Here is an 18,960-nt window from a genome sequence, read left to right as displayed (position 1 = left end):
CTTGTCTTGGTTGTTGTTGTTGTTGTCGTTGTCGTTTTAGGCAGTTTAGGCGTTTTGGATTAAGAGTTTATTATTTCTGTTGCTCGCATCTACGATTCTTGCATATGCATAGGAGTATGGGTTATAAGGCATGAATTGTCTGCTATACGGATAGATATGCGTATTTACGCCAAGCGTGTCGGCTATAACTGTATACTATCTATCAGTTCCAGTCCAGTCATAAGATAGACGTTCACAATAGCGAAGCGAAGCGAAACAGGCGTATACGGATAGTTAGTTAGAAGTGGTGGTGGTGTAAGACGGTGGGGCGGAGCGGAGTAGAGCAGAGGAGCGTAGGATAGATGGATATATAGAAGAAAATGGGATGGATGGGATTAGTCGACATATAGCCTACAGCAGCCTTTCTCATGCCCTGAATGAACTAAACGGAAAAGACAACACACAGCCTCCCACACCACTCACGTACCAACCAAAACAACAGAACAGTTAGAAAAATAATAATACCAAGGATAGGCAATCATCATGAAATTCATAACGTCATATCATAACCCGACCCGACACGCACACGCTCACGCACACCAACCAACACCAACACCCCCATTACCATAATCAAACCCAACCCCAAACCCACACTCAAAACAAAAAAGCAAACAGTCAAAAACCCCCTCCCCACAATTCACAACACCTCAACAACAACCCGCAGCACGCCCTCCATGTACGCGGCGCCGCCGACGTCGCGCCTCGCAGCGCTCCAGTCGAGCTCGGTGCGCACGGGGCGCAGGCCTGTGGGCGTGAGGGCGCGGAGCTCGATCTTGGGTGCTGGTGCAGATGGCTGCGACGAGGTGTGCGGCTGAGGAGGGTTTTGCTCCGAGATGCCGGCGCGCGGCGATTGCGGCTGGGGTTGAGGTTTTGCGTCCTCGGTCTCAGCGTTGGCGGGGTTGGGGGCGGATGTAGAGGCGTGCGATGACGATGATGCTGACGCCGATAGAGAAGAAGAGGAGCGGGGACGCGCTTCCGTGGGCCCTGCCTCTGTCCCTGCCTTTGCCTCTGCCTCTGTCTTCTCATCGTTGGCTTTTTCGCTCCCGGCTTGCGCTTTCTCGTCTACGCTTGTCGTCTTCTCGTCGCTGTCTTCGCTTGCTCCTTCGTTACATCTTTCTCCCCATCCCCCTCCCCCCGTCGCCCCCGCGCCACCTAACCCCAGTCCCCGGATTTCGTCGTGCACGACGCCTAACAGCTCCGCTAGCGGCATCCCGTGGTGCGGCCCGGCGCTGGGCGTTGCCGCCGCTAGGTCGATGCGCGGTAGTAGCACGGTGTTGTTGCGCGTGACGACGATCTGGATGACGTTGCGGGTGGGGGGATAGCTGGGCGCGTCAGGAGGGGGATGTTGAGGAGGGGTGAAGCGGCGGTAGTGGGAGGGTGGGGGTGGGGAGACTGTGTGGTGTGCAGAAGCGGACGGCGGTGGTATTATTGTTGCGGTTGTTATTTCTGGTGCTGGTCCCAATAGCGGTGTCCGTGACGACGGGTCCAGCGCCGGGTCCACGGACGGGTTGTTGTCGTCCAGATCCATCTGTGACGATGACGCCAGATGCGACAGGCTGCTGCCCTGAGGCGTGGAAGCAACACCAGCAGCAGCAGCCGCCGCAGCAGCCTCCCGGCGCTTCCCACCACCCCTCCTCGCCTCAATCGCATACCGGCGCTGGCGCTCGTTCGTGACCATGCGGCGCATAAGCGGCGTCACCAGACTGATAATCTTGTTCCCGTCGCGCGGCCACACCCACTTGCGCCCCGCCGCGCCCTCTTCCAGCGTCTCGGCCTCGGTCACGGCCGGGACGTCGGGCCCGAAAAAGCGCTCACCCACGCCGTCGTTCAAGAAGTCGCGCACGCAGTTGAAGAGCCGCAGCTTCACCATGTCCGTGTCGCCCTTGCCGCGGCTGCCCACGCAGCTCTGCCGCTCCGCGTGCGCCTCGTCCAGCATGTACTGCTTGGCCGCGGCCTGCAGCCGCAGAAAGTTCTCCGGCGTCAGCTGCAGCGACGTAAACAGCTTCGACATGGGCGGCCGCGTGTGCTTCTTGGCCCCGCCACCGCCGCCTCCTCCTCCTTCCCCTCCCCCGCTCCCGCCGCCTCCACCAGAGCTGCGGCGGAACAGCGCCGCGGCCGAGTGCACCCCCGCCGCCCGCGCGTCCGCCAATCCATAGTTCTGCGTGGTATGCGGTGTCTGGAACTCTGCCTCGGTCGCGGGCGTTGTCGCGGTTGTCGTCTTGGTGCGCTTGCGCGGCGAGGGCGTCTCGTCTTCGGCGCACTCTTGCCGCGCTCTCTCATGCTCTTGGTACGGTGGCGGTGTCGTCCTCCGCTTGCGCTTCTGCCCCGCCGCTATCGCCTCTTCCTGCTGCGCCGTACCGCGGAGATCGGTGTTCTTGGCCGCGCGGCGCAGGGCGTGGGCGACAGGATCACGCGCGACGCCGGAAGCCTTGGCGGCAGCTTCGAGCAGCTCAGCCAGGTGCGAGTTGGCTTCCAGGCGCGATGGGTCGGGCAGCGGCGGCGGCGGGTGTTGGTGGTGTTGGTGGGGTTGGTGATGGGCGGCCATGGCGTCGTAGTCGGGTTGAGGAGTGGTCGTGTCTGCGTAATATGGCGCCGACGTCATGGTGGACGCGGGCCATGAAAAGGTGGTGGTGGAGAGGGCAGCGAATCCCAAAAGGGAAGAGAGCTTGTTTGTTCCCGTGTGTTTGCCTGGGTTGGCTGGAATCCAAACACGGCCCGTGCCAAGCCCGCGCTAGCCCTTGACAATCAACCCTGCATGTTTGTCTACATTTGTATGTTTGTTTGTATGTACCCATACTAGTTAGCCATGTATTTGCGAATGCTCAGAGATCCCGCCCGCCATGCCATATGTGCGCCGTTCCCATCCCCGATCCCAAACGCCTCAAAAAACAATTCATTATCCTAAAACCCGTCTCCTTCGTGCCACTCGCGCCCACAGTCCTCTGCCCGGATGCGTGGGTCCTTGCCGCGCTGAACCGCATCCTCCAGCTTCTGTCGTAGCACGAACCTCAGCTTCTCAATCTCGCGCCCGAGGAAGATGTCGCGTCCGACCTCTGGCACCTGGAGATCGGCCAGCTCATCAATCTGCCCGCCCTGCATGGCCGCGTGCACGGCGCGCTGCTGCTCATGCCATCCGTTCAGCTCGAGCTCGAGGTCGCGCAGCTGCATCCGCTGGTCGATCCACATGTTGTAGAGCTCGTCGTTGCCAAAGCAAACGCCGTAGCCGTCGCAGTAGCACACGTGCTGTATCGGGCACAGCACGTTGGCCCCGGCAAAGACGAACTGCCACATGTACTCCCAGATGCGGCCCGACAGCGCGTCGTCCAGCGGCGATCGCAGCAGCCAGTCGCGGTATGCCGTGAAGCGCTGCACGGGGATCGACCGGATGCGGTCCCGGCTCAGCGCAAACTGCGAGCAGCACGGCTGCGCTAGCACGTCCGGGATCGGGTCCAGCGGGAACAGCTCGCTCCACGCCTTGGCCAGCAGCTTCTGCTCACGCTTGGTCGCATCGTCCTCAATCTCGCCGGGATGCATCCAGTCGGGGCACCCCGGCGTCCAGTGGCACCGCAGGTTCATGTAGCCTTCGCGCAGTACCCGGTTACGGTTCAGCCGCCGCACCATTTCCACCGCATCCAAGTCGAGCGCGTCGTTATTGTGCCACGCCAGCCGGTGCGAGTGCATGAAGAGGGCTACGTCGGGCAGTTTCTCGTAGTTGTCGATGATCCAGCTCAGGTAGACCATGACCTCGTGGCCCTTGTTCTTGGGCGGGTGTAGTTTGGCCCGCGGGTCGTCGGCCACATAGACGGCCGTCTCGACCTCGGGCAGGTGCTTCTCGATCCAGCTCACGTCCTCGTCATGCGTCCGCGGAATGACCAGCACCGTCGTGGCGTTCTGCCCTAGCGGCAATCCGACGCCCGGTCGGAAGTCGGGCCTGGCGCTCCACGCTGTCGGGACGGAAATGGACTCCATATCGTCTTCATCCTCGCCGAGCTCATCGGCGTCGGCGGCAGTGCCATTATCCTGCGCCTCGACCGTCGACTCGCCCAGGCCAATGGCTTGCGGCAGGCCTCGCCAGGATTCTTGAACGTTGGTGGCGTAGTACAGGTAGAAGAAGAAGGCGACGGTGGTGAGGGCAAGCAAGGGCAGCAGCCTTCGCGGGGATGCTATCATGGTGGGTGGGCCCCGGGAATGCGGGACGTCTCGTTGGAGCGATGCTCAGCAAAGGCGCCTGGCGAGGGAGGCGGTTAGCAAGGCAATGGAGGGTGGGGTGAGAGAAGGCCATACGAAGCAACACGCGCTGCAGAGAGGGCGACAGAATCACGGCGGATCGTCGTCAGGAGAGGTTGGCAGCATCGTGGCCGACAAAGGACGAAGTGACGAGATGGACGAGCGCTCGAGGCCGCGTCAGGCCCCCTCGCGCAAGGTGCTCATGGTGGCAGTCCGTCCAACGCGCCGCGCATCTGTCTCGACCGCGCAGGGACCGCCGTCTGTGACAAGCCTCTGCCAAGGCAGCGATCTTCGCATCCACTCCCGTCCCGTTTGCTGTTTGGACAGCCGCCGTTTGCTAGTGGAACGCGGCAGGCTAGCGCACAAACATCCACCACCCTGTGAACGTGATCAAGGCGCCATGGTACTTGTACTTCTGTGTCATGTTCTGTGTTGTAGTAGCTACTATCTATGCCCACAAGCTTGTTTGCCAGCCTTTCCGTTGCTACTATTTGTACTGTACAAAGCCCGCTCACTTCCTCTGTTGGAACGAAACCCCAGCACGACCGATACCCGCCAACCCAGGACCAACGCACGTTCGCGGAGCCCGTGAACCTCATCTGTGGCGGGCCCGACAAATGCAGCTTCAGCAAACGGCAATCCATGACAAGAGTCACGTCTGACGGCATCCTGGCCCGCGCATTCCCGGAAGCAAAGCCGCTGCCGTTTGCTTGACAGCCATTATGGAAGTGGATGCAGTCCCTCGCCGCCTTCCGGCAAACGCGACAGACTGGGTATGGCCATCGTCACGGTCCACAGCTTAATTCCAGCCAATGCGCTGCCGCCCTGGCCCGTTTGCCATGTAATTGGCGGGAAAAAATCAAAGCTTACCCGTGATGCAGGCGTAAACAACTGTTCGGTTAGCAGTCGTTGCTGGCTTGATGAGTGAGACGGCAAGGCGGTGAGGAGGGCCCTCATCGTGGTATCGCGGCGCAGCATATACAAGACACATCGGCGCCTTTGCGCTCTCAGTATCAACGATTGAGAGAAGAGTAATAGCGAAGAGCAGAGGACCATTGAGAACAAAGAAAATGAAAGCGTCAGATAGACAGGGAAACCTTGGCAGGACCTTGGCACATTGTACGATGAAGGATCAGAACGCGCGAAAACACATGTGACGTGCCAAAGAAACCGAATCACCCACATGAAAGAACTGATCCGCCGGTACCCGAAACCTACACCGCGCATGCAGCGGGCCGTGTGGCCTGGCAGCTGCACCGCAGGAGGTGGGCGCAAGAAAGATATCGAATGGTCGTCACGGTGTGGCCGCCTCGCCTTGACGCGACGCCCCCCGAGGGGGGAGCGTGGTCTTTAGGGCGCAGCAAGTAATTACGGTTGCAGGCGATCAAGGTCTGAAATGTGTTCTACTACGTCGGGTTGGCGTCGCGTGTCAGCGAGCTGGCGATGGATGATTACAAGTCTTTGATCGTCCGGACAGGGCTGATTATGGCCGGCTGATACGCTTCGCATCTCTAGCTGCAAGCAAAAAGTTGTTTCGTAGGCTTTTGTCGACTCGACCGCAGACGTCGAACGATTAAAAGGCAAGGATAGTAGTACAATTTGATGTGATGAAGTCGGTTAAGGCAGTTGAGCTCCAGAGGATCCAGTGTTCGTCACCCATTCGATTAATTTGATTTTGTGAAGCCGAATCCGTTTTGCAAGGAAATCCACCGAGAAGCAATGGAAGTAGTGGAGACTGTCGAACCTGGCGATGACATGTCGCGCGTGTCGGATCATACCAAAGCCTACGTCTCCTGTCTGGCCACTGATCTGCGAAAGCTGATTACCCCAAGTCGCCGATGAACCGCTGCAATTGCTGCCGAATCGATCGATATCCGTGATGCCGCAGATGTAAATCCCAGAAGCAAAGTAACACAAAGCAGAAAAAGAGGTCGGAGCCGGACGTCGAAAGGCGTCGGTGCTACGACGTTGAATCCGCTCGCCGAACCGGGTCGCCGTCCACCGAGGGACGAGCAACATAGCCGTCGAAATCGATTACGCAAGTATGGAGGCGTTGGCCGGGTCGTTAGCTTACTCGCGCTTCGGTTCTACGGGAATTAGTATAATGTTTCAACGGCGAGAGAATCGGTTATCACCACGGTCGTCGTAGGCTCTGCTGCCTGCGCCGTAGGAGTCCTCCGGAGGGCCGCCGTAAGACGCGCCTCCACGCTCCTCGCGTTCGTAGTAACGACCACCTCCTCCGCCGCCGCGCCTCTCCTCACCGCCACGCGGACCGTAACGGTCATCTCGGCCAGAAGCGTAGCGATCGACGCCGCGAGGAGGACCGTAGTCGCGATCACGGCGCGAGTAGCCACGGTCGTAGTCGCGACCGCCGTAGCCACGGTCGTATGAGTCGCCGCCACCGTAGCGAGGGCCACGTCCGTAGTCGTCGCGACGACCGTAGCCGCGCCTGTCATCGTAGCGGTCGCCATAGCGGCCACCGCGGCCACCACGGAAATCTTCTACATCAGGGTAAGCCGTGAATGACTCAATGTCGGGAGCGAGTCGGCACTTACCACGCTTGGGAGGACCGAAGTACTTGCCCGGCGTAGGCGTCCTGGGACGAGCGCGACGAGCCTTCTCAATGCTGAGAGTGCGGCCCTCGATGACCTCGCCCTGCAGACCCTCCTTCGCGGCATCGGCCTGCTCGGGCGTGACCATCTTCACGAAACCGAAACCGCGAGACTCACGAGTGTGCGGGTCGCGCATGATGTTGCACTTCTCGACCTCACCGTACTTGTCGAAGAGGCGGGTGACCTCATCCTCAGTGAGACGCGGATGGATGCCGGTGACGAACAGGTTGGAGCCGGGGTTGACAGACTCCTCCTCACGGTTGTCGCGTTCACGCTCAGGCGGTGGGCCACTGTCGATGCGGGTTAGCCTGGGGCAGTCATGGGCGACGGGGACGTGTCGTACCGGTCATCGATGCGATCGCGGGCGCCGGGAGAGGCGCTGCGAGCCCTGGCATCGTCGTCGCCGCGGCGCTCATTCAGAGGCGAGCGGCTTCTTTCGCGCTCGTAGCTGCGCGGCTCGTCTGCAAGGCGACAGGTGTCAGCAGGCGCGAAGGGCGGGCGCCATCGGGCGGGTCGCGGCGGAGACTAGTTACCTTCGTAGCCGCGAGGCTCGGTCTCGTATTCCATGGCAGACATGGTTGAAGGTGAGGTGGTTGTGGTAGGTTGTGGACGAGGTTTTGGGTTGGTCGGCGAGCTTAGGGAACGCGACAAAGAACAAGCGAGCTTCCAGATAAGCAAGGGAAGGCGCCGGCAACGAAAGGGGAAACGCGACGGGCAGAAGTGAAAGGTGAAGCTGATGGAATGGACCAAGGCACACGCAGACGCAGGCCGACGCAAACGCGTCAAAGGAAGCGAAACAATCAAGGGGCGACCAATGATTTGCAGCTGAGCCGCATCTTGCTGGCCGCCCGGCACCGCGTCGTCACACCAAAAGCAATTCCTAGTGCAGCTGGTGCCGCCCGGCTCTCACTTTCCCCAACGCAACGCACGCGAGAAGATCGGCCTCCAAAGTCGCGCGTGCCCTCGTGCTGGTCGAGTGGCGGCAAGGATATAAACTGGGCCCCTGCGGAACATCACTTCGCATTATGACAGTTACAACCTTTCTTACCTACGTGGTGCGTCCGTGCAAAGAAAACATGGAAAAAAATTAATAGTCACTGGCGACGCCAGACGCCCTCCGCTGCCTTCCCCCCCGCCAGCACCCCGCTCGGTGCCTGGCTTCCGAAATGGTATACAGCTCGCCGTCAGCCACCCTCCAAATGAACGCCCAAGAAAACAAGAAATAATCATCACCAATAACTGTTCCGCTGCTTCTTCCTCGCCTTCTGCCGCGCCTTGGCTTTGGCCGCCTTAGTCGCCGCCTCGCTTTGCGCCTCGCTGCCACTCGGGCCCGCCGCTGGTGCGTCGCCCATCTCGTCGTCCACAAGCTCGTTCAGCTCGTCGTCTCCAAGCTCGCTCAGGTCCTCGCTCATGTCGCGGACCACGTCCCGCCCAGTCCACCGTTCGTCGTGGATCGTCGTACCATGAGGGTCAAACGTTTCAAAGTACCACGGAATGCCTCCGTTAGTGAGAGGCGCGAGAAGATCGCCATCCGACTGTGGTGGCGTGAGAGGCTCTGGATGGACCGTTGACGGGTGGGTACTGCCCGAATTAGACAGTGCCGGGGCCGTGCTGATGCTTCCTTGTCGGCCACCGGCCGACTCATCCGCATGCTGCTCGATATTGGCCGTTGATTGCGGCGGCCCCTCTGCCTGTGTAGGATGGACGTCCGCTTCGCCCAAGCCTCCGCGCAACTGCGGCTTCTCATCATGTTCTTGCTCATCAGCCGCTTGGTCACCATTGGGCAGGCCATTCGTGTCGTTCGCCTCTTCTGATGCAGTTTGTGGTTTCTCCTCCCCAGCATCAGTCATCTCAACATCTTGAACCGCACCGTTAGTCAGCGGTCTCTCGTCCGTCTCCTCGTCGCTGGCTTCCTCGATGGTTTCTCCATGAGCGGCTGCCACTGACTCGGCTCCTGAACGCACGCTGTTGTCCAGCAGGGCGTCGAGCTCGCGCAGCTCCTTCTCGTAGGGTTTACCAGCGAGTTGTCCTTCCTTGATGATGGCATCTTCGAGAAGCCCTTGTACCGCTTTGATGATACGCTTTGCGAGCTTTCTTTTGTCTTTCTGCTCCGGTGTCAAGGTTCCGTTGGTAGATTGATTGCCGTTAAGCTGTTCGTGCATTTCGCGAGCATCTGTGCCGTTGCTTAAGCCGATGACTGAGCTGAAAACAGCCCCAATATCTGACGAGAAGGCGGACACCGAGGTGTAGAAACGCTCATCTAGCTTCCTCTCGATGCCATCAAATCCTTCCTTGAATACACCCTTGGGGTCAAGACTATCATATGTTAGCTCAAGGTCAACACATAGACTTTGACCGAAACTTACTTTTGTGCCTTTTCGAGAATTGGCCAGAGCAATGGCGCGATGGGGAAGTACACCGTATCCACAATGTGCCTCAGGAGTCTTGAATCTTCCAATTTCTGCAACTCCCTTTCTTTGACAAGCTTGCAAAGCTCCTTGACCTGCACCATATCCTGCTCAAGAAGCTCTGCAAACTCGATGCGCCGATGCAATCTTGGTCTTCCGATTGCGCCCATTCCTGCAAAGTTACGCCTGGTAAGCTCCATTGATGTGAAGGTTTCCATCTGCAATTGGAGTCGTTTGAGTAATGCAGCGCCGCGCCGGGCTTCCCTCTTAAGGGTCCAGTACTTGCAAGCCTCGGCTACGTACTCTTTGCGCTTACGGATGTTGAAGCGTACCAACAAATTTTCGACTTCGTTGTAAACAACCTGAGGCACGATGGGTGCCCCAGATGGAAGTCTCCATACGCCCTTTGTAGATTGGCTGCGCTTACGCTTGTTGCTCCCTGGGACTTGCACTGAGTCGTCATCGTCCTCCAAGGCTTGAGCGGGCAATTGAATCAGCGCCGACTGTTGGCTATCTGCCCAACGCCTACCTCTCATGGTTGAACGGTAAAAAGAGATCGCCTCCATGGTAGCATTTTCAACATCGTTTTCGCGTCTCCAATCATGTGGCACATGTTTATGACAGAAAGCCTTGAGGACGCTGGCATCCATGCTAGCAGGGCCCCCATGTGCGGACTTCATTCGGAGGAAAAGCTTGGCGCGCCTCGCGCAAGTGACGTGGAAGGCGGAGTAGCAGCTTTTGTTCCCGCACTGGATACAGGCGCCCATCTTTTGCTCACAGATGTAGCATGTCTAAGTCATGTCAGTTCCCAACCTATATTATATAGAGCAAAGAGAGCCCACCAGCTTCCAGCGCTGCTTCGGAACCTTTTCCATATCCATGACTGGCTCCATGAACGTTGTGTTGCCCAGCGTGACCTCGGGAATCCATATCGCACACAACAGATGAGACCATTTCTGAGAATCTGTGGTCTGCTTGAAGGCGCCGTCGACATTAGGGCAAAAGATGCAGGTCTGTTCATGATCAGCAGGTTGACAGGGCTGACGGGCCGCTGATGTACTTACGGGCGTTCCTCGGCCGATCAACTGGCACTTTCGGCAAAGCCACTGACCCTCAGGTATGAACGGAACTCCGTAACACTCCTGGTGTACTGCAAGATCGCAGCCGTCGCAGAAGACAATCGCATTGGTGTTTTCGCAGTCGCCATCGTCACACACCGCGCATTTTGTATCCTGTTCCTCCCCATGCCCTGATGATTCTCCATTGACTGCTGCCGCAGAGCTGGATCGTGGACGATGCGTCTGGGGAGGTTTCGGGTTTGGTTTTGGGATCCCTAGGTCACGACTTATTAGCGCCTGTCCACACGGCCATGCATCGCACACTCACTCTTCTCGAGTCCATGCCAACACTTCTCGATCAGCGTTATGGTTATCTCGAACATTGCAGGCTTGATCGCCTCGACCTGCTCTTCCCGCCTCTGCGCATTGTACGCTTCCAACCAGCAATTGTCTTGCTCGTCCATGTCATACTCAACTCGCCCTATCGCGCTTGCGCTCAGCTCCCCAGCGGCGGTTACGGACGGATCCAGGTCTTCTTCGAGGTTCCCATCGACCATGCGTATTAGAGCCTTTTCGGGACGCACGAAAATGTCGCTTTCCTGGTATCCGATGCTCGCCATAGACCGATCGACGTAGTTTACCTGGGCGGATGGGTCTTGCTCATAGGCCGAGAACGTATCCACGAGCCGGTAAGCCGGCTTAGGAAGGCTCAGCTTCTCCCGCTTGTCTTTCGTCGGCAATGGCTCGATTCTAGGCGCTGGAGGAGAGCCAAGTCCCGTCAACATTCCTCCTTGGCGCCTCGGTGGTCGCCCTGGACGTCTCTTGATAACGGTCGGTGTTGCCGAGTGCTCGCTGTTTCCGACATGAATGGTGTTTTCATCCTGTTCCATGCTGAAAGATTCTTGCGATTTCAATGAAAGGTCATTGCTGACAAGATATGCTTCGTCTATTACAGAGGATGCGCCATTCTGTGTGTCGCCCAAGGGGCCTGGAGAATTGATACCAGCGGTAGGCGTAGCTGGCTTGGTAACTGGAGGGCTAACACCGTCCACTTCTTCTGCGGTGAATACCATAAGTTCTGCCTCAATGTCTAGGTCAGGGTGGAATTCCTCCCAGCCACGCTCCTCTCTCGGTTTGTATCCATCGCTTTGAGCCACAGCTGCGGCTGCGGCTGATGCAGAGCTGGCTCTCGGGCCGGCAGAAGGTCGATCGCGGCGCGAACGTGTGGCTGTCCTGGACGGCGTCCCCGCATCGGGGGAAAAGTTGCGGTTGGCGGCTGGCGTGCGCGCGGGCCGTGGGCGTTGCGCACTAGGTCTTCTTCCAGCCGCTTTGAGGAGCGGAATCGCGATGTCTTTGGGTATCTCTTCGCCCGTCTCCGGGTCGATATAGCGCCCTCCTCCCCCAGGCCCGCCGGGGATGTACTTGGGTCTCTTCAGCGGCGCAGACGCAGGGGCGCTGGGCATGGCGCTGGGTTCGGCAGCGCGTGGTGGTCGGCCAGGGCCGCGAATGTTGCGCCTACTAGGCGTTTCGGTCGGAACGGCCATGGCGGGCTATCTGGAGTGTCCAGATGATCGTGTTGGCGTGGTAAGACTCCGGTCACGTTGCGCGAGTGGAGGCGCAAGGAGAGATGAAGGTGGTACCAAGCTACCGGCTGCGCGTACGCGTCGGGGATCGATGGTGGCTGTGAGGCATCTGTGTAGGAAGTCGATGACACGTTGCGCCTGCTATTTTCAAGCGTGCAAAGCTCCAGGCGCGCGTCGACCTGATGGACTAGGTAACGAGTGAAGTCGGGCGCGGTTTCCTGAATGCCCGCCGATGTTTTCCCGCTCCGGGCCCCAGCTGAATAATCGTGGCCGGTGGGCGTCGGCGTGAACAGCTTCGCACCTTGCTGGCGACGAGCGCGACTAGTTTTCAGATGCCCGAAAGTCTTTCGCACCCCCGCTGCGTGCCATGAATTGATGTTGCTTCGATCTATTCCCATGCGCTTCAAGGCCTCTCCCTGTCGCGTGTCAGAATGCCCGCACATGCGCCGCTCAATGGCGGACACGACTTAAAATCGCTCATGCGTGGGCCGGTAGGCGCTTCCCCATATGATCTGCTCCCGCTCGTGCACGCGGCCATCGACCGCACTGGTCTCTTTGCACACCGCATCCCAGCAGGCGCCTTCGATCCTCTGTGACGTCCGTCACCGTGAAGCGAGATGGTGATGCTTGTACGGAGTAGAAGGAGAGATCCAGTTAAGATATGTAGAGTCTGTGTGTGCTCTAAGACCTTTACACTTAGATCCAGGATTTAGGCTTGTAGCTAGACAAGGAGTAGTCCATAGGGACTGCTTATATCCTTAACTATCTCGCTAAACGGTAGGGTAAGAGATGTTAGGTGACAGGCGCATACATTCAAGATCCCCTCGTTTACATTCAGGACCTAGGCATGTAGCTAAACAAGGAGTATTCCATAGGGACTGCTTGTATGACTCGCTAGACGGTGGATCTCGGTTCGCGGTGACGGACGTTGCATACTCTGGGGAATCCTCCACGGGACCCAGCTACGTGCTACCGTGCTGCCCTATCGGTTATCCTTGTCACGTGCGTTTGGATGATGCCATCGTCATGGTGGATGAGACCGCGAGCAGAGGCACGTCTCGTGTCGACCCCACGAGCGAAAGTCAGCAGGCCCTCCGACTTCGCGCCGTAGATTTTGGCGGAGACTTCCCGCCGGAGGGCCGCCCCGCAGGTCCTTTCAATAACTCCCACCATTTTCACAACATCGCCGCTGCCTTGTCGCCTTGCCATCCACGATGGCAGAGCCCGAGCTTGTCCTGTTCGCCAGGGCTGTATCCCGAGTATTTGGATGGATATAGTATGCTTGCTCCCGCCCGGAACATGTTGTTGTGCCATGGTACTAATGCCCATGCCCTTGGTTTAGCTTCTTCAGCTGGTCCCTGTCGTTTTACCCGCAACCACTGCTCAACTGGCGCCGTCGCTCCACCTATGGCTTCAGCGTCGACTTCCCCACCCTAAACGTTCTCGGCTTCACAGCGTATACCATCCAAACCAGCGCACTCCTCTACTCGCCTACGATCCGTTCCCAATATGCCTACCGCTACCCTGCCGCTCCAGAACCCACCGTCCGCTTCAACGACTTCTTCTTTGCAGCCCACGCCTTCGTCATAAGTCTCGTCATCTATAGTCAGTTTTGGCATAAGGTCTGGGGCTTCCGGGATACCAAGCAGCGGATCAGCAGTGTATCGCTCGGCGTTTTCTGGGGCTGCGTTCTCGGACTGGTGATCGTGATGCTCATGGCCGGTTTTGGAGGCAATGGTGGATATGACCCTAGTACATGGGCTTGGATAGACGTAGTATGTGATCTCGATCGTGTAGACGGGCAATCTTGCTAATACCTCCCAGATATATGCTACAGGCTATGTCAAACTCCTAGTTACAGTAGTTAAGTACATACCGCAGGCCTGGATCAACTACAAGCGAAAGTCAACAGTGGGCTGGAGTATTGTCCCAATATTCTTCGATCTGACAGGAGGTGTATTATCCCTCTTGCAATTGGTCATCGATTCGCTCCTGCAGGGAGACTGGTCTGGCGTCACTGGCAACCCGGCTAAATTCGGGCTGGGAAACGTGAGCATCTTCTTCGATATCATTTTCATGGTACAGCACTTTGTTCTATATCGTCACGCAAAAGATGTCAAAGAGGCGGACGAAGAAGGCGACTACAGCTACATAGAAGGGTGAAGGCAGTTATTTATTTACCCAGTTGCCTGCGTAGAGCAAGATTCACGGGCGTACCGAGGTCCGATTTTCGTCCACTAGACGAAGTATCAGTGTCTACACCAGAAGCAGAGCAAGGCGTTGAGCAACAATACATAGATTTCTATTTCTTTGCTGCTACCTCAACGGCAGAAGTTCGAATAACGCGAAAGATCAGCATATCCATTCACGCAAGCTGAAATATTAGTTTCGCTAGACCAAAGTCGAAGAGCACCCGTTGTCCTTGTCAACGATATAGAGTACCAAGCTGTCGGATGGTGCTAACATTGAAGGGTTTGGACTAAGTGGATCTAATGATGTCAACCTTGTGGACTTAATTGAACCCTGATCCTACGGGCAACAGCAAATCTGGCCAACCAAGTGCCGGCCCCGGATAATTTACCCACCCCTCAACTAAATGTTGAGTAAAGTCTACAGAGTACTTCTTAGGTAATTATAATAAGACTATTACACTACGGCCAGTGGGCACTATACGGTTATATAAAAGTAAAAGTATACGAGTACTAAAGTATACTACGAGGGTATAGAGGTATAGATATATACGACTACTAGGGTATCTGCGAGGGTATAAAAGTAAAATATTCGAAGGGTATAAAGATACTTGTAAGGGTATAGAGACCTAAAATTTTAAAGAGTAGAAAACCCATCATATAACTGTGTAGATGCTATCACGTGGGATGGGTGCCCTAAGTGCCGAATGGGTGGTGGGGAAACTTCACCGCGGGCAAGTTCGGCTGTGCCACCTCACCACCTACTCCGGAAGAACACACCCAACCCGTGTGAGACGACTGTTGTCGGAATGACGAGATTAATAAAGGTTTTGAGTTTGAATCCGAGTCCATGATGACGGGGCTGGAAAATCACCAATCGCCAAACATCCAGTCGCCAGGATCAGCAGTGCTCACGATCTGTCTTGGCGCGTCATACACCACGTCCGGCCATGAAGACTGGTGACTCTGACGTGCGTGGGTTTAAAGATTGAGCGCATTCAGCTTGTGGCTGGCTTCTTGGACGAGATCATCCTTCTATAAATGAGCAGTCCGTTTTACCCAACGTCAGATAGGTGGATAGCGCAAGTATCGAGACGGCCAAGCAAACCGCCGCCACGACTGCGATCCGAGCTGGTTCCTGAGATCTCCGCGAACGGGCGCTTGGTCAAAAGGGATGATCCGCACAAGGAGGCACACCCAAAGAGGAACCTGACCCATGCTGCTGATTACTCACCACAGCACAGCGTGGAGCTGAACGCTGGCCGGGCCGATGAGCTTCGTCCAACGTCAACCGTGACAGCGACGTCTAACGGGCGTGACGAGAGGTTGCTTGCATGCCATTGGCCCCCGGACACGACCGCACTGACTGAGCCGCATAGCGAGTGCAGCATCCTTGCAGGGAAGAAGATCGCCCTCGCATATGCGTGGTTCCCTTCGCGAAGCCCCCGTTCGTCAACCCCGTCTTCCTCGACCGAACCAGGCCTGCAGGCCCGGCATCCCGGGCACGCGCGTCCGGGAACGCACGCGTGCCTCTAGCGGCGGGAACTGTTGTCTTCTGGTGGCCTGGCGTCTAGTGCGCGCGCCGCTTCCCGATTCGTCCCCGCGATGATGGCAACCGAGGAACTAGAGACAGGAATCGAGGCCCGAGCTGACACCCCGCTGTCACCGCTGTCCACGACCCTTGCCGACCCCACGAGGCACGATTGGCAGGCCGCCGCCACCGCCTACGGACTCGGCGATCCCAGGGGTTGGTTAGTTGCTGAACGAGCGGCGCGCCGCGGTAGCGACATACCATATTCTTTGGTACGTACGCGCTCCAGGCCTTGAGATTTGCATATGACATCGTACGCTCCACCGCATTCGGCGCTCTTTATACTACGCCTGTAGCCACCTGTGACCCCCTCCACCCTTGCAGCCTCCTGCCCTCCATGTCTCCTTTACAAAGCCTCCGCCCGTTCAAGAAGAAGATGAAGAAGGAGAAGAACACCAATTCTTCGGCCGGGATGTACTCATCAAACTTACAGTATCCCTCCTCAGCCACGGCTGGGAGTGCTGCCGCCAGCCGGTCCAACGTCAGTCTTTCCATCAGCCCGGCCACGAGCCGTCCCGCCACGGCCGCCCGGGACGACCCAACAGAGGCCAGACCTAGCCCTCTCTCTTTGGAGGGCTCCACTACAGCCTCGGAGCCAGTTGTTCAGGACTTCCAAGATCGTTACATGTCAAAGGGGAAAGAACCGCAGTCACCGACATTTACCGCAGAGGCCTCTCGGACCATCACGCCCAACACTGCGTCCATGTCGACAGATGATGAGCCCACGTCAGCTGTTCAAGACTTCACTGCTATCCATGTGCCTATCAGGACCTCGTAAGCATTGCCTACCCTTTCCCCACTTCCTCAATCTCATTGATCTGTTCAGGAGCAAAGACAAAGCAATGAGTGGCCCGTCAGGGCCTAGGAGTCGCGGACTAAGTGCAGCCACAAACAATACTCTATCCACCCCCGACACACCTGACTCGCCTGCACACAATTCTGCGGAGAGAAGTTCAGCCGATTCTGTCATATCCTATCAAACAGAAGCCTCATCCATTGGAACGCTGCCTCCGCTGCAGACCAAGGGACCACCAGATGAGCATGATCGGATGGACCCGCTTCTTGAGGATGACCCAAGGAACTTTGATCTCCTAGCTCCGATCGATCATCAAAGTCAAGATTATTCACTCGAAAGGAGGGTTGAGCAGATCTTGTCCAAGAGACATCTTCAAGAAATATTTGCCGACCCTCCAATGCTTCACCACTTCACCTCTTTCCTCAGCAACCACAGGCCACAATCCCTCCCGCTACTTATCTACTATCTAGACGCACTGAAAGCGCTACGTGCCATCAACTACGCAAACGCTGTCGCGGAAGCCCTTGAACCTATAGATGGTCTCCCTTTTACCGAGCATCCCGCTCGACCAACTATAAATTCGGTACTGGAAGACAAAGCTCAGCAGGCATTCCAGGCGCTTGTGGACGATGATTTACCGGCATATGTCAGCCACGTTTGGGTGCAAGTGGTGAGCATGAGCATCCATATGAGGATCACTGGCACTCAACCACCGCATTTGAGAGAAGCTTCGGAAGGCCTTGCGGAAACTTTTTGTCTCACCGATCCGTCAAGGAAAGACAATCCTATCGTTTTCGCTTCAGAAGGTAAGCTAGCCATCTCGTACTCTGTGGCATGATGCTAAATCTGGCAGAATTTTACCGGACTACTCAATACGGCGTAAGTTATGCCATTGGACGCAACTGCCGCTTCCTGCAAGGTCCGCATACAAGCAGACACACTATCGACAGGTTAAGTCGAGTGCTCAGAGAAGGCAGAGAATGCTCTGAGGTAATACTGAACTAGTAAGTGCTGCCGCGGTGTGAATGTAGAAATAGCTGAAACTCACACGACGCCATGTAGTCGCCGAGACGGATCTCCATTCCTCAACCTCCTTATGATGGCGCCGCTTTTGGATAGTAAGGGGAACGTTCGCTATTTCGTTGGGTCTCAGATTGACGTCAGCGGCCTTGCAAGGGATTGCACCGATCTCCCTGCCCTAAAACGTGTGATCGCCAAAGAAGAAGCGGAAGCAGAAGCAGAAGCAGAAGGCCAAGCACTGCCGTCTCAGGAAGAGGAAAGAGACGAGTTCTTGGAGTTGAGCGAAATGCTCAACATAAACGAAGTGGAAACAGTAAGGAAGTTTGGCGGTCGCATGCACAGGGAACAGGAAGAAGAGTCGTCAGATGACTCGAGTATTTACCGCAGGCCAAGGCTGCTATTGAAGGATGGATGCCAGTCAAGTGAGCCTGGAACCGAAAGGTTAGCTCATGGAAGGCTCAGATCAACCGGAAAGATTGGAGGAATTTACCAGCACGTACGTGGATCATGTCTTAACGTTCTTTCAACAGCAAAAACAGCTTGTGTAGGACAACGCTAATCCCATGACAGTACCTTCTCGTCAGGCCGCACCCGTCGCTCCGGATCATCTTTACCTCGCCCTCGTTGCGAGTTCCCGGCATGCTGCAGTCGCCTTTCCTCAACCGCATAGGAGGGAGCTTCCGCGTGCGGGAAGAGCTCGTAAGCGCAATGGCCGAAGGCCGCGGCGTCACAGCAAAAGTGCGCTGGGTGTCGGGCACACGCAGCGAAGACGAAGGCCGCAGTCGCTGGATCCACTGCACGCCGCTGCTGGGGCAGAACGGCGCCGTCGGTGTGTGGATGGTTGTGCTGGTCGACGACAACAGCAGCATTCCCGCCAGCGGCCGGAAACTGAAACTGGCGCCTCCCGTCAGCGGGGAAATCGGAGCCCGCAAGAACAGTGACAGTGATACCGCGCGCCGCGAACGCCAGGGCAGCAATGCTGCCCGCAGGCGCAGCCATATCATCGATACCATGGCTTTGAACAAGCACGAACGCACGCCTTCGGCTAGCGAGTTCGACCTCCATGTGCCGGACCGGCGCAGCCCGGGATTCCGCTCGGGCTCGCGCCTTGGAGCGCACAGTTCCGCGGGCGGCAGCCTGGGTGCTTCGTTGGACTCGTTCAAGATTTGAACGGGAGTATGGTGTGCTTGGGCCTGTTTGCGCGAAGCAGCGAGGCGGGACGGGAGTCGGAGGGGTCATGGGCGGCTACCTATTCTCATGCAGGCATCTTAGTTGGCGGCCGGTTGATTGCTCCGTACGGCACGGTACGGCTTTTGGGGGTTTCTTGCTTGCTCGGCAGTATACCCGTTTTTGCGACGAGTTGTTGTGTTGTTGTTGTTTTCTTCTTCTTCTTCTTCTTCTTCTTCTTCTAGAGCAGCTCTTTTGGCGACGGTGTCT

At 57.1% G+C, this 18,960-nt stretch overlaps 6 protein-coding genes across 6 annotated transcripts; 2 read left to right on the top strand and 4 right to left on the bottom strand.

Annotated features, from left to right (window-relative positions):
* Positions 1 to 635: 635 nt before the first annotated feature.
* K452DRAFT_287594 (uncharacterized protein) lies at positions 636 to 2,082 on the bottom strand. The gene has a single exon (XM_033540505.1). It carries the CDS (start codon positions 2,048 to 2,050, stop codon positions 677 to 679), a length of 1,374 nt encoding a protein of 457 aa, XP_033397355.1. The 5' UTR covers positions 2,051 to 2,082; the 3' UTR covers positions 636 to 676.
* Positions 2,083 to 2,863: 781 nt separating this feature from the next.
* On the bottom strand, positions 2,864 to 4,463 carry K452DRAFT_287592 (uncharacterized protein). Its single transcript, XM_033540504.1, has 2 exons — positions 4,324 to 4,463; positions 2,864 to 4,267 (listed from the first exon to the last, which is right to left on the bottom strand). Exon 2 carries the CDS (start codon positions 4,207 to 4,209, stop codon positions 2,941 to 2,943), a length of 1,269 nt encoding a protein of 422 aa, XP_033397354.1. The 5' UTR covers positions 4,210 to 4,267; positions 4,324 to 4,463; the 3' UTR covers positions 2,864 to 2,940.
* Positions 4,464 to 6,336: 1,873 nt separating this feature from the next.
* K452DRAFT_298326 (uncharacterized protein) lies at positions 6,337 to 7,454 on the bottom strand (the record flags this gene model as incomplete). Its single annotated transcript, XM_033542114.1, has 5 exons — positions 6,337 to 6,353; positions 6,402 to 6,767; positions 6,822 to 7,168; positions 7,222 to 7,339; positions 7,412 to 7,454. 5 exons carry the CDS (start codon positions 7,452 to 7,454, stop codon positions 6,337 to 6,339), a joined length of 891 nt encoding a protein of 296 aa, XP_033397353.1.
* Positions 7,455 to 7,875: 421 nt separating this feature from the next.
* On the bottom strand, positions 7,876 to 12,112 carry K452DRAFT_318612 (uncharacterized protein). Its single transcript, XM_033544173.1, has 5 exons — positions 10,673 to 12,112; positions 10,351 to 10,619; positions 10,129 to 10,299; positions 9,245 to 10,077; positions 7,876 to 9,194 (listed from the first exon to the last, which is right to left on the bottom strand). Exons 1-5 carry the CDS (start codon positions 11,886 to 11,888, stop codon positions 8,108 to 8,110), a joined length of 3,576 nt encoding a protein of 1,191 aa, XP_033397352.1. The 5' UTR covers positions 11,889 to 12,112; the 3' UTR covers positions 7,876 to 8,107.
* Positions 12,113 to 12,984: 872 nt separating this feature from the next.
* On the top strand, positions 12,985 to 14,284 carry K452DRAFT_318611 (uncharacterized protein). The gene is made up of 3 exons (XM_033544172.1): positions 12,985 to 13,203; positions 13,270 to 13,702; positions 13,752 to 14,284. The coding sequence occupies exons 1-3, from the start codon at positions 13,142 to 13,144 to the stop codon at positions 14,088 to 14,090; spliced, it is 834 nt and encodes a 277-aa protein (XP_033397351.1). The 5' UTR covers positions 12,985 to 13,141; the 3' UTR covers positions 14,091 to 14,284.
* Positions 14,285 to 16,549: 2,265 nt separating this feature from the next.
* K452DRAFT_228388 (uncharacterized protein) lies at positions 16,550 to 18,693 on the top strand (the record flags this gene model as incomplete). The annotated part of the gene is made up of 4 exons (XM_033536957.1): positions 16,550 to 17,309; positions 17,357 to 17,507; positions 17,566 to 18,019; positions 18,094 to 18,693. 4 exons carry the CDS (start codon positions 16,550 to 16,552, stop codon positions 18,691 to 18,693), a joined length of 1,965 nt encoding a protein of 654 aa, XP_033397350.1.
* Between the last annotated feature and the right edge of the window lie 267 nt (positions 18,694 to 18,960).

This window comes from Aplosporella prunicola, assembly GCF_010093885.1.
Source record: "Aplosporella prunicola CBS 121167 unplaced genomic scaffold K452scaffold_13, whole genome shotgun sequence".
Classification (NCBI taxonomy): domain Eukaryota; kingdom Fungi; phylum Ascomycota; class Dothideomycetes; order Botryosphaeriales; family Aplosporellaceae; genus Aplosporella; species Aplosporella prunicola.
This window is presented reverse-complemented; position numbering and strand designations above follow the sequence as displayed.